Source organism: Ruditapes philippinarum, unplaced genomic scaffold (assembly GCF_026571515.1).
Source record: "Ruditapes philippinarum isolate M1 unplaced genomic scaffold, ASM2657151v2 ctg741_1_1_1_1, whole genome shotgun sequence".
Classification (NCBI taxonomy): domain Eukaryota; kingdom Metazoa; phylum Mollusca; class Bivalvia; order Venerida; family Veneridae; genus Ruditapes; species Ruditapes philippinarum.
In genome coordinates, this window is record NW_026867313.1 from 118,557 (window position 1) to 133,217 (window position 14,661).

Consider the following 14,661-nt stretch of genomic DNA (forward strand, 5'->3'; position numbering starts at 1 on the left):
TTTTTGCGGACAGTATTTCAGGAATCAATTTCTTCAAGCTTTCTCAAGTTCTGCTGTCGCTTTCAAGAACAAGCAAGAGCTCTTTGGTCGTGAAAGATATTATGAAAGTTTTAATGCGCTCTAAAGTTTCATATTCATAACAGTGCAGGAGTCTCAAATTGATTTAAAAATCATACTTTACAGTGTTGTATATAAATGCATAAAATACCGGTAGTTATTTAGGAGTAGTTTTTTATCAGGATTGGCCGAGAGCTGCATGTATTATTTATCAAGACAGAAAGGAAAAAGGGATTGTGCGGAGATGACTTCAAGATATACATGTACATGAAGATTCTTGTAGTACTAGAGGCAATGCAATATAGCTCTATTCAACAAAACATGATTTACATACGATATTCAGTCTTGACCCAGATAGAGGGAAAAAAGTAACTTTGCCTGGCAGTGACATCCAGTGGTCATTTATTAGTGAAGAAGTGAGATATTTGTATAGCTTTAGTTGACAAGTCTGACAAAAGCTGGAGTTATTTGATATAATTGTGTTGTATTACATATACCATACATGTGTGCATGTGGTGAAAATATTGTTTTTATATCATATTTAGAGTGTTTATACAGTGGGATTGATTTATATCATTATTCTTTGTCAATAATCCTTTCTGAAGAGGTGCTATTTCACTACTGTTTTCATAATTCTCGGACTGGTTTAAATATAGTGTGTTTAAGGAATTTAAGTACATTGTCAATTAACTTAGCCACACAATATTTGCATATAATAAGAAATTTCAATGTGTGTTAGAAAATAAGTGAACAAAGGAATTATAATCAATTTCCAATGTGTCAAGAGAGAATTAACTGTTCCAGTGCATACAAAAGTGGGTTAATTGACAAAACAAGACAAAAATGGGAGCACATGTGTTGAAAAGTTTGCTTTTCACAGTCCACTGGTTTTCCTATACTTGTGTTATCATCTATTAATATTCATGGACACATCCTAGGCTCAATTTACAGGTGTTAACTTTCATTATTTTAAGACTAGTGATTGTGTTGCTACTTTAGTGGTGGAAAGGAATTGTTCTTTCAGTGGATTTTAAATTAACCTTTGCTCACAGTTGGCACTAAAACATAATCTGATATTACACTGTTTTTTTAACAGTTTGAGTCTAGACTTTAAAAGTTAAACGTTATTGTACCACAGTGTTTGAATTTTATCAGTTTTAACTCTTCCTTTACAAATTGCGATGAATTTTTGCTTGGTTGGAGATATATTTCATTTTCTCTCTTTTCTCGGATAATGACAACAAATTATTGTGTAAACATAGGATTTTTTAGTGGGTGAAAATTGGATAACAATGGCATCCCCACTGGGTGACAGGGTGACATTTGCTCGCTCATCTTTACGAAGATCAAAGAGGCGTCAACACACAGGCTTTGGACAAAGTAAGCTTTTTTTTCATCCGATTAAATATTACTTTATCTTGTGTGTAAAGGAAACCCTTGTGTCATATTTGTAGTGATTGATAATGTACCGATATTTTAAGTTTAAAAAGATTGCGTAAATGTTTATGGTGAAGATAAAATACATTGACAAGACAGAAAACCAGTTTATTACCTGTTTAAGATTGAAATGTCATTGGTTTTTTTTTTACATACTTGGAATTCGTAATTGCCTTATGATTTTATCAAATATCATACAGCCCTTCAAATATCAAGGCAAGTTCATTGTTTTCGAATGAACAGACTAAAGTCACTTGCTCGTGAAGCGAAAAATTGTAGTATTATGAAATATATATTAAAAACTGGTTTTCATATGGGTTATAAAATTGATATTAAGTTTTGATAATGACATAATTATACTTGTTTACATTATGTATCATATTAGTTTCGGGTTTAAACATAACATATGTAACTTAAGGTTTAAATATGAGTTATGACAAAGCGATTTTTATTATTATGTAAATGAAGAAACTTAAAATATATTGGCAGGGATTGCATAGTCATTTTGCATCTACTGTTGGACTTATGTTTGACGTAATTAGGCTAGTATTTAGCATTTGTTTAGCACAATAACACCCAGACCAACAAATTGTGGGCCAGGGCTTTATATTATATAGATGATGGCCGCCCTTCCTAAAGACCGACATCTATTTTTTGTTAATTGGTCTTGCAGTCGAAATATTTTGACTAAATAACAACTGTCTAAGTTGGCTACATTTACCCTTATTTTCTTTCAGGGGGAGAATGTATTTTGTTCACAATTCACAATCAATTGTAAAGTCAGATAGAAATTATTTAAGGATTCATTGGAAGACTGTTTTAGATGGACTAGGTTTAATAACAAGGTTCAAGATCAAGATAGAAATAGTTTATGAGAACTTACCATGATTTAAAAGTACAGTCGACTCCAGTTATAACGAACTCAATGGGACATTAAAATATCGTTAGTTATATCCGAAGTTGGCTAAAAGCGAAGTAGCAGCCACTTGCTGACTTGTTTGGATGGGGAAATTTGCCTTGAAAAAGCCATACCCTTCACTGGTTACCGGTGTAACCGGTATTTTACTGCGCAGCGGTTATTTAATGCGGGGCATTTTATTGAGCTATATATCATGTACATGGTACATATATTTATTCATGTATTAATTGTCTTTAAAGTTCTTACCATTTGTTTTCTTTGTTTATATCGTTTGGCTAATATTGCAAACACAAAAAACGATTATTTGGCAATTATCGGATATTTACAGCAATCAACTGAGGGTGTGAAATACAAATTTTCCGTAACAAGTAGGAAATTATGTTGTGAGAACATTTTATCAAAATCTTTATTCCCTGAAGCCATAACTAACCTGTGCAATCATTTGATTGTTTAATTATTGGATAGCGTTATTCATGTACTGATCCTAATCAAGCGCATCCCGATATTTCAAGTATAACAGTGTGTTATAACCGAGGAAATTTAAATGTTTTCTGTCATTTGGGGCTTGAAAAAAATGGTTCGTTATAGCCAAAAATTCGTTATGAGCGAGTATGTATTAAGCCATGTGATCTAATATAAAATAAAGAAGGAATCGGCTGGGGATGTCAGATTTAGTTCGCTATTAACGATAATTCGTTACAAGCGAGTTGGTTATAAGTGGAGTCGATTGTAGTAATAATCACTGTCGGGGACCAGTCACGGCCTCAGTATATAAAGGGGCTGCCTCTCAACATAGGGATTATTGGTTTAAGCTCTGCCGGGGTCACAATCTTATTTCTTCATATTTAAAGACATGTGCCACTACTGGTTATCTTTCAGGACATCAACTTTATTCAGGAATGGTTTTCAAATAAGCCGCAGCTTTTATTTACAGTACAATATACAAGCTTAAATTAACTGATGCTTAATCTTACAAAAGCCATAGAACAACAAAGTCAATTAATGTTGTTTAAAGTTTTAAGTTTGCCTTGTTATAATGGTCAAGTGAGAAGTTGACCACTCTTACATAACGAGACAAAGAATGGAAATTGGAGAGAATTTATGATATTTATGATAGCTTCCTTGTGTAATGTCTCTGAGATATTCTGCTTGCAGATCTCCAGAATATTCAATTATCTTTCTATCATTCTATCTGGATTATGAGAGGTTAATAATGGTAGTACATATGTACAAGATAAACAAACAACCTGTTTGTTTTTATCATTTCATCTTAGTTCTGTCTCTATGATGTCTTGGCATGGTCAACAATAAATTACCCGGCAGCTTATATTCACCACGGCAGCTTATATTCACCACGTAATCCTTTTTCCCTGCTTTAATGGTCTTTGCCTGCTTTCAGTTAGGGACTGTGCATTGTTTAATTAATTACATGTACCTTACCTTGTTAAAGTACATGTCATAGATTACATGTAGCAGCATTTTGAATATGAAATAGTCCTTTTAAAATTTTACGGGAATTTAATATCAAAATACATAAACTAAGATACCAACAGTATAGTCTTAGTCAAACTGCTCGGATGTACTGGCTTATGACCTTGCAGGCATTGAAAAATATTTTCAGCAGAACGAGTAGCTTCTATATCATTTTTTTCTACTTGTTCTGCATTGAGTTCTCTTAAATTCTACTAGTACTTGTGGAATTTTCGATCTCTGATGTCCGACCAATATTTATATTGATGGCAAGGGCTTTTCAAGCAGGACTAATGTTAACGTAAGGGTTATTTAGTCAAAAAATGTAATGTATTAATTTGACCAGATGGTTCTGTTCTTTTTAGTTGACATAAGATATGAATGTAGCATTACTTGTCATAAAGGTGTCACATAAATAATATAAGATGGTTTGCCTGTATCTAATTTTAGGACCAAGAATTTACTTTAGTCAAGATTGTAAAAGGATGAAATTTATTTGCGCAGAAAATGTCACATGTTGTTGAATAGACTGGTTATTTTTGGTGCATATGTCATTATTGACCTTTGACTTCTGACTACATTGTACATGTATTGTATTCAGACCATTTATTGTCATTTTGTCCCTTTTGTCATGAAGAGGTCATTTAAAGTTTAATAACATGATTCTGATTGATTCATTTAGCATGGTTATTAAAATGCATGTACTGCATGATCATGAAGTCTCTCATTGTAAACAATAATGATGTCCTTAAGCTACCAGAATAGTAACAGCCCATGAGTCAAGTGGCCCAGCCCGGGCAACCTCGTCCCTTTCAATTTGACCAGATGATTTTTGAAATTAACCCTTTACCTACTTAATTTATGTAATGGAATTGCCCTGCATTGAATTTTGAACAGTCCATTTGAAAATTAAGGTAATTCAATATCAAAACATAAAAATTCAGCTACCAACAGTACAGATCGAGCCTTGTCAGAATGCACAGTCTCATTATGTACAGGCTCACCTGGCTCTATACTGGTGGTAAAGGCTTTCTGCTGTCAAGCAGGCTTAAAGGGTTAAATTTGAAATAGTTAATTATAATAACTTTATTAATAACTAAAATTATCTTAAGAAGGACAACACAGACATGAGTATTGAAAAAAAATTAGTAGTCTGACCAGATGGTTGGTTGCAATTTTAGAATAAACAAAGTCATATCACGAAAAGTTGTGTATACAAATGAGGCAAGATTTAACTTAGGGGGTGGTGGAATCAATGAAATAGGGAAAAAGGCAATGCAGTCAGTCTATAGCAAAAGAAAAAGAAAGAGAACCTTAAAAAAAAGAAAGGAAAGTTGAAACCTTGGGGACTAATGAAATTAATTTTAAAGATGTAGGGGAAGTTAAAACAGACTGAATTTGAAATTACAGGAAAACTTAATATCTTTGTTACATAAAAATCAGCGGATATCAGTGACATAACTGTCTGGAAAAGAGGAGATTATATGGTGATATAGAACTTATATATATTGAGAAAGATGCCCATTAAGTATTGTTTTAATATTGATTTCTCAATACTTTGTGATAATTAATTTTATCTCTGAGATTTATTGTCACATCATACATAGAAATCACACACGCAAAGAAAATCACATAGTTTAGTTTCTGTGTAAAATCTGTAAATATTTTAAAGTGAAGTTTTAGTGTCATTGAATAATTTCATACCTTGATCAAACATGCATTTTCATTCTGACATTGTCACGCATGTTTTAATTTTGATTTTATATTGCGTAACTAGCTAAATTATCATTTTGTGGTCTGCTTTGAGCATTTATATAGTTTTACCATATTATTTCTAAAAAGAAAAACAGGTAGCTAAAGTAAAGTAGCTTAATTCACACAGATAGTAAAAACGTTATGTTGTCCGGCTGTCATGGTTGCAGGAAGGGCCTTGCTGTGGTGTTGCTGACATAATGGACTAATTGTTTACATATGAAATTTTATTTAAGTTCAGTAAAATCCATATATTTTGCTTAGATAGTTGATATATTATAATTGACGGTGCAATATTATTCTTTTTAAATCCACAACTGTAGAGGGCCATTTGTGATGTTTTAATCAACTTTGTTTATCCACCAAAATGGTGTTAATGATGAGAAAATTTATAAATTTTTAATATATTAACATATTCATTCTTCACATATTTTGTCAATCAAGTCCTAAATTCTATTTTATTCTAGAACATGGTACAAGTGTTAAATTGTTAATGGTACAACATGTTTTTGCAACTGTAATCTCAAAAACCATATTGCTTCAACAGGGCCCATCATTATATAGTGATGACAGATAGATAAGGAATCTTAAATTTCACTAGGAAAAAAACCTTGATAATTTTTGATACAGCTACCAAGAAAAATTCCCACAATTATTTGGGGGATTGTTTTTAGATAGCTTGGATATGATTGTGACATTTAATCAAGACCTAGCATGAGAAATATGTGTTCAGCCGATTCCCCCCCCCCCCCTCGTAAAAAAATTATGAAAAAAAAAGGCAGTGGGTTAAATAGCTTTTAACAAATGGCTTGGTATAATGTTTTTAACCATCTCAGGATTTCGCAAGGTTGAAAAGCATGTTTCTCTGAACTGTCATTTATCAGCGATGTAGGACTTTTCTTAGTTTTTGTTCTAGAATTAATTCAAATAGTTTCAATATTAAATGTCATCTGTAAATTTAGAGTAGACAGTTCCAAGCACTGGCATGTCCATCCTACAAATGTGGTTGGCAAACTCATATAACTGATTTTTATATTCCACTTTTTTCAACTGTCATATAGATTATTGTAACACGGGTATTATAATACATGTATAATATTAACATGTTCATGTATAAAATTTCTACTTTAGTTTAATTATGGTAGATGATGTTAAGTATTTACAGAATATATACCATGGGTAACCAATGATGTTCTTTTATAATCTACTAAAGTGAAATCAAGTTTGGGTTTTGTGAAATCTATTTTGGTTTTGGTAAGATTTCTACAAGTAAAAGAATTCCTTGCAGTGTTAATATATTTTGTTAGATTTCTAGATTACATACAATGCTGAAATAATGAAATTAATACAAACAGTTCAATAGATTGGTTCAGTGATAGTACACAAAATCAGTCTGTTTTAATCTGTTCTATTCATCTCTGTTGATTCCATACATTATTATCTGTACTATAATTGAACTAATCTTAATCGAATTTGACAGAAACATTATTTCATCTATCTTAAATGTTTGTATCATTGTTATTTCCCCTTTTATTGATTAATTTTACAATTTCCTAATTATGATTTTCCTATTTTTAAGTATGACTTTTTGAAGAATAGGGAAAGCTATTATCCGGATCACACTTTAGTTAAGTTTTTGCATGTGCAAGTTATGGTACCTTTCAAACAATTGAAGGGATAGATTGAAAACTTCACACCATCATACTCTGATATCTTACATGATGGGCACAGGTCCTATAACCCTGAGTTACCTTTTACCAAGTTATGCCCCTTTCCTTACTGTCAAGCACTGACAAAAGTCTAGCATGCTGTCTTATGGACAGCTCTTGGTTAAATTTGTTTTTACTTCAGAAGCCGTTATATTCCTACATTTCATGTTCAAGTTGTTATAAAAACAACTTTGTATTATCTACCAAAAATGATGGCAGAATTAGCTAACTTTGTATTGTCTACCAAAATTGATGGCAGAATTAGGGAATAACAAGGGGCTGTAACTCTGTGTTGTTGTTTTTTTTTCAATGTAGGGCAATTATTGTCAAAAGCTCTGAAGATTATGCCTGAAAATAGGGGTGATATTCTTTAAAATGAAGTGAACTGATTGTCTGACAGCTTTCATAAGAATTAATCTTTGGTAGGGGTTATTTACATGGTAAAATGAAATCTTTGTTAAGCTTGCAAAGAGATTGCCTCTTAGCAGCAGGAGTTTCTTCATTACATCCTTTTCCTTGCAGAGTTTTTTTTCCATTTCTGTTCAGTCTGATGAAAGTTATTTCCTGGAATATAATTATGTTGGTATTGTGCTACCTTATAGCTGTAGTAATCAATACAAATACATGTAAAAAAAGCCTTTGCAGGTATAATTCTCTGATAATAATGCTGTAAGTAGGATATGGTAATTGAAAGCACGTCAAGATACAACTGTAAATAAGCAGAAGAATTGATCAATAACTAATTGTATACAGATAATTAGCAATTTAATGGTATTTTTTATGCATTGTTAATACTACTTTGAAAAATGTCAATGAAAAGGGTTTGTCAGTTTATAACATGAGTTTTGTTAGTAATAGCCAATAATTTAACCAACGAATGCTGGCTGTGACAATGATTTACCAATGCCAACATTATACCGCCCAACCCTTAATCTGCTGATTTTATGTAATGGGGTTTACCCAGCTTTGAATTTGGACCAGTTTATTTAATGCTTAAGGGATTTCAACATCAAAATTTGAGCTCACAAAAGTGTAGATTGTGCCTGGTAAGACTGCCTAAAATGTCCACCCAGAGTTGTCCTCTCTAGAGGCAGCAAAGGTTAAGTCACTCTCAGTTAGCTAAATATAGATCTGGCTGGCACATCAGTGAGCTCAACACTTTTGCTTGCGGGAGCTGACTAACTTTTAAAGAAGCTGCTGTTGTTTTTATTTCATCTCTGTAAATGAAGATGTTAATTTACTTTCCTGTTCCATTGTCTCCTTTAGGTCATTGATTTTATGTCAAAACCGTCCCAGAACTTGGTAATTGGTACCCCAATCATGATTTGTACTGATTTCGATAAAATCCACACTGAACTTAACTCAAAACTATCATTAAATTGGAATAAACGCCAGATTTGGATGTTAAAACCATGTGATTGAGTATCAAAAATGAAGTTACGATAGAATAAATGTCCTCGATGAAAAGTATATATCACCCTAGAGAAACCATTTCTAGAAATCAGATGACTTAACAAGGCAAGAAAATTACAGGTTTTAAAGTTTTACTAGAGACAGAAGCCTATCTTATTTTAATACTGTATGTTTTCTTTCTTGCCAGGTAAGAGACTTATTTTGTTGTTAAATATGTTTCATCCCAATAGTTGAATTTAATTCAAGATTTTTGTGAAGAAGGTATAACACAGTAAGGTAAGTCATAATTAAATGCACACACTTTGGAGTGAAAATATTATATCATATATGCACATACATTTTAGTGAAAAAAAAATGTTAAATTCATACACAGTCTAGAAAGACCCACAACAAGCTGCCTGGTACTAAGTCCATCCCTTATCACCTGAGATAGAGCAGCTGAATTTTTAATGGGACACAAGAGCATTCAGGATTGATGGGGTTTTAATGTCTAATGTCAGGAAAAGGAAGCATCCAACCGGTTTGAAGAAAGTTAATGTCTATACATGTATATAAACCAGTACAAAGAATATATATTCACCTTATACTGCACAATCTCATACACCAGTACTGTTGTAAGTAACCCACCAGCTTCCTCTTCGGAATAAGGAAGACCTGTATTACTGTCAAGCCCTTATCTAAAATTATAGGACTCCCAGAGAACAATCTGAGTCAGAATATCAATTTCTCATCAATTTCCCTGCATTTTGAGTGAGACAAATATCCCAGTTAGTAATTTTGATTGAAAATAGAATAGATACAGGAGTGTGGGAGTATGTTGCAGGGATTTCAAATGTCTGGTGCATTACAAATAAAAAATTGCATGTGACCCTAAAATATCTCCTAATACAATTAAATATTTGGCATACTCACACACCACCCCTTATGTTCTTACAAATTCATACATGTGTACATTTACAAAAATTTAATGACTTAGCAATAGAAATTAAGTTTCGGAACGACAAACAAGAAAATGAAACAACAACTGATATGAATTATATAATGCAGTATAAAATTAAATTTCTTCTGTGTAAAAGTTCAGGTTACCAAAGGTATTGTCTAAAATAATTTCCTTCTGAATATGTCTTTGTCATCATTTATCCAAACAAAAGATGGATTGGTTTCTCATTGACAGCTTTATTTAAACAAAGGTCTCCGACTCTTGCAGTTTATTGTATACTCAATCAGTTTCATGCTGCTGCAATTTGGGATAATATTTAAATAAAGAGATTGGTTCCCAGCTTTTCAGCAATAATACTGTCACTCAGCAGTAGCTTAAGACTGGCAACCACACAGCTTCTCTATTATTAGATTGGAACCTTTAATTTTACTTTAAAAGAAAGTAAATTGCAAGAAAGAACTGTTAAGTTGTAACCAGTCGATAGAAACAGTCATGTTTTGGTGTCTTTAATATTAATCTCCCTTCAAATGATTTAAGAGTTAATGCCCTTGTTACATAAATACAATTTATTGAAGAAGAAAATGTTTTATCTAAGGAACTTAAATTTAGTAATTTTACTTAAGAGTAGGGGAATCAAATTTACGACACTTGGATTTGTAATTGGATAATTTATAGTGTTACCACTCGACCATTGTACCCCCACTTTTAATAGTTCAGAAATAGTTCTTGTTTCTTTTCTAATTTAGGCGTGGTAATCAAATTAAGAATGGTTTAAGAAGAATTTGTAATAAAATACAAGATCTATATTCTTTTATCAGGCCCGTCGTCACGATTTTGTGATTGGTGCGGCCAATTTGGTTGGTTTTAGCCAGAACCTAGGGGGGTACGGGGGCATGTTCCCCCGAAATTTTTTTATTCTAGGATGCTCTCAGGGCCGTTTTCCCGTATATTTGGCACAGTTTACAGCCTGTCGCTAGTATATGTTATAGTTATATGTCAACGATTTTTTTTACAGATTTAAGTGCGTCGTAAGTTTTAAGGGTGAAATTTAAGGTTCGCATAACGGACAGATAGGTGTACATAAAAGATGAATACCTGTAATTGATATTTGGCAAATGAAAAAAATAAACAATAACTGATGTTGTTTTAATTCTTTAGATGCATTTTTATCTGATAATTACAAATAAACAATTACAAGAAATATTACAGCACCACTTTTTGTTTAGGGGTAACTTGTTCACAGTAATCTTACACAACAGAGTCTTATTTTATGTAAATTTTCCAAAAACACATCACCGTCGTTACTGGTGGTAATGAGCTCATCGGCAATTACACGTAAGTTGAGTAAATCTGCAGTCCTGTACTTATGAATATGTAACACCATTACTTTGATTGTTCAAGCGTACATTAAATTGTACATCTCGGGTATGTCTTTATTCTTCTGAGCGCTGAGAATGTCCTTTCACTGGTAGCATTAGTAGCAGGCATTACTTACAAATCTTTAACAACACAACAACCTCAGAGAACAGTGCTCGTTCTAGCACCAACTGTTCTGACACAAATTTCAAAACGTCGGGTAGAGTAACAGTACTATTTTCTGATTTGTCAAAATGTGAACGTAGCAGCTGAAGCTGCACCTCTAAGATGTCTCGGTTAATATCCTTACCATAGAAATCACAAACGAAAAACAAGTTCTCTAGTGTACTCGGTCTTCAAAGGCTGTGTGGCCTTAATAAGTAAATCCTCCACGTTCTGAAGTACGCGATATCCCGGTTGGTCAAATATCTCTTTAACACTGACCAAGGCAATATCGATTGCTTCAAAGTACTTAGGCCAGATCACGTCCTGCACTGTAACGGGGTGGTAGCCAACACCGTGCCCCATCTCGAATCGTGTGGGCGCCTTTCTCTTCCGGGGAACTTTTTGATCGTTAACATCGACGCGATCACTCTCACTTTGAACTTTAATCCAAAAAGAATCAAAACTGTTGTCTGACCTGTCTATCAAGCTATCTAGAGTCCGTTTTGCTAGCCGCTGGCCCTCGGATGCTGACAATGAAACTTGTTGAAGAGATTTGCTGAGGTTGTCTGCCAATGCTAGGATGTCGTGTGCGAGCATTACACCGAAAAAGTACTTGAACGTCCTCATCTGAGCAGAAACACCAGGTATTCGTACCCTGGTCTCGGAGTCCTTAGCGTTACACTCGTCCCATAGGTCCTGTAGTACAGTGTAGTTATCAATCACACTTTTGAGACTAGCTGCACGGACTGTCCAGCGAGTAGGGCACAGAGTTCTAAAACCCGGCGTCTCAGGTGCTAGATCTTGCTTAAGTTTCTCGAAGAGACTGTCACTTATAGAAGAATACTTAAGAAACTTAGAAATTGCTTATCAGCGATGCTTTTTTTTTTTTTTTTTTACTCATTTTTGGCCAAAACATTGGTCCGGCCAAGGCCGGACCGGCCGGACCATCGACGACGGCCTTGTTTATTCAAGTATCTTCCAGTCAGATTTTGCTCTGCAATTTTTTTTAAAGTTGATACAATGTATTGATTTGCAAGGTGAGATTTGCAAAATAAAAGGGAGGTAATTAAGATATTACAATATTACCTTACTACTTTTGAAGGACATGGCAGTAATGTGCTGTTTGAAATAGTTTGAACTTATAGAATAAATGGCATTTATCAGTTGCATAGTGTGCTTGGTATTTAACAAAATTTGAATAATATTTCTGCTAAGCACTTAAAACATTTTTTTTTGTGATTGCCCTTTCAAAGTCATAAAGTCATAGGTCATCAAGAGACAGCTTTTTGTGAAGTACTTTGTACAGTCTAAAGATTTCAATAGCTTATTTCAAACATAGCATAGCAGAAAAATATTTGTACATTACAAAAATCACCTCTTGTTTCTCCTTATTTGGTGTTTGCTATCAATGTATTCCATAGTTATTTCCCTTTATAGGGTTTTAAATGTATACTTTTGTTTTTTTCAGTAATCACCTTATTTACTGAAAGGCTTTCTCTAGATTTCTTATTTTACTGTTTATGTATACAGTATTGGCCAGAAAAACTCATTTTGTTTTCCATTTTCGTTTTAATGGCTTTCGTTAAGCTATAGAGGGAATGGGAAAAAGCCTTAATGCAAAAAGCTTTTAGATTTAGCAATCTTTCTGTGGAGAAAGATAATAGTTTCCCTTTAAATGACACAGCCAGTTAATGAAGGTGCTTTAGACAGCCGCTGTTGTGAGAAATAATTCTTTGCTTTGATTATTATTCTTTGGTTTCTTTCTAAATAGCTCTTTTGTCTGGTTATTAAAAGTTTGGTTTGTTTAAATTGTACCAAAGGCTTAATGAGTGTGGATCGTTGACTAGAATTTTTTTTTTGAAAAGTTATTTGAAAAGTTGTGTTTGTGATTATTCATTATTAAAGCTGCTGAGGTTTAGCACTCATCTCTAGTACTCATCTCACAAACTCAAGTGTTGCAGCCTGTACGAAAATTCTGAGCCAATTCTGTACAGACTCTGTACCAACTCTGGTTGTTATAGAGGCAGATTTTCATTTTTCTGTACAGAGTTGACACCGACACAGAATTGGACACAGAATCTGCCTAAGAAATAGGTGATTTTCTGTGCAGAATAAAACAGAATCAAAAATTTTTCTGTACAGAAAAATTTTCACACAGATATTTCGCTCTTAGTTATTTTTACAAGACAGAATTTCAATACTTAGAAAAAAAATTGAGGCAGAATTTACATAGACACACATAATTTTAACACTTAGATAAATCTTGAGACAGAATTTACTTTTCTAGCCAGAATTTCACTCTGAGTTAATCTCAGAGTAGTAGATAGATATTCTGTAATATCAGGTGTAACCCCCATGTAACCCCTGTTGGTCAATTCAAATCTCTCAGACTGCCACACGAGGTTTTAATACACAAAGTGTCTTGAAACACACATTGGCAAAGATTAAAACATTAGCAAAGATGAATATGTTTTGTTTAGTTTATTTTTCTAATGATAAGTAAACAAGTTAGTTGTTGTGAAGAGCAATCATGTAGAGACTTGAAATTCTCAGATTTAGGGGCCAAAGAGGAATTATGATGGAATTATAATCAAAACCAGAGGTAAGATTTTTCAATGTTTTCTTTGAATTTTTCTTTGAATTATTTGATTATACCTTCCACTATAGATAAAAGAAATTATTTATACATCTTTTAATAGTCTATGAATCATCTATATTAGTTAAATTTACTCTTATTTGAGACAGACCACTATGGTCTAATGAGTATAAAATTAATGCACTGAGGTCAAAGCTGGGCCAGTGAAATTATTAGTTCATAAATTGCTTTTTGATCAGTTGATAGCTCAAGATCTTTTTTTTTTAATTTCTTGCTCTATTATGCAATAACTAGTTTAGCTTTTGGTTTTGCTATTCTATAATTCAATTCATTTAGTTTAAATTAATCAATTCAAAACTCCCGGAAATTGTGTAGAATGTATGACCAGCAACTGTTGCTATGGTCAGTGCTTATCAGCAATTCTATTTTTAGAATATTGGCCACTTGTAAATCTCTCTTATTTTAAGTTATGTTACAATTTACATAACTGTGTAGATTTGTAACACAAGCTTTGGTCAGGGATGATATATGTAAACAGTTTTATTAGTCAGTGGCTTTGATGTTACTTGGTGCAAAAAAACTTAAGGTATATAGGTATACAATTTTAACTGTTTTTATATACACATTGAAATATTTTACAAATTTTGCATATCATTTAATAATAGAATGAACATAATTCAAATTCCTTTTTTTTACTCTAGATTATGTCAGGATGTGTGTGTGGTGCAAAGACAGAGACATGCCAATTCCTGATGACAGCGCCCTCAACAAGGCTATTACTCATTGGAGAGTCTGAGCCCTACTCCAGGAAAGAAATGAATAAAAGTTGTTAATTGAAATTAATAAA

At 33.0% G+C, this 14,661-nt stretch overlaps 1 protein-coding gene across 1 annotated transcript in view; it reads left to right on the plus strand.

The window, feature by feature from the left end:
- Positions 1-733: 733 nt before the first annotated feature.
- Positions 734-14,661, plus strand: part of LOC132735677 (SLIT-ROBO Rho GTPase-activating protein 1-like) — a 93,042-nt gene continuing 79,114 nt past the window's right edge. The window contains exon 1 of the mRNA XM_060722658.1: positions 734-1,437. Within this exon, the coding sequence (XP_060578641.1) occupies positions 1,350-1,437 (88 nt within the window). The 5' untranslated portion in view covers positions 734-1,349. The remainder of the gene's footprint in view (positions 1,438-14,661) is intronic.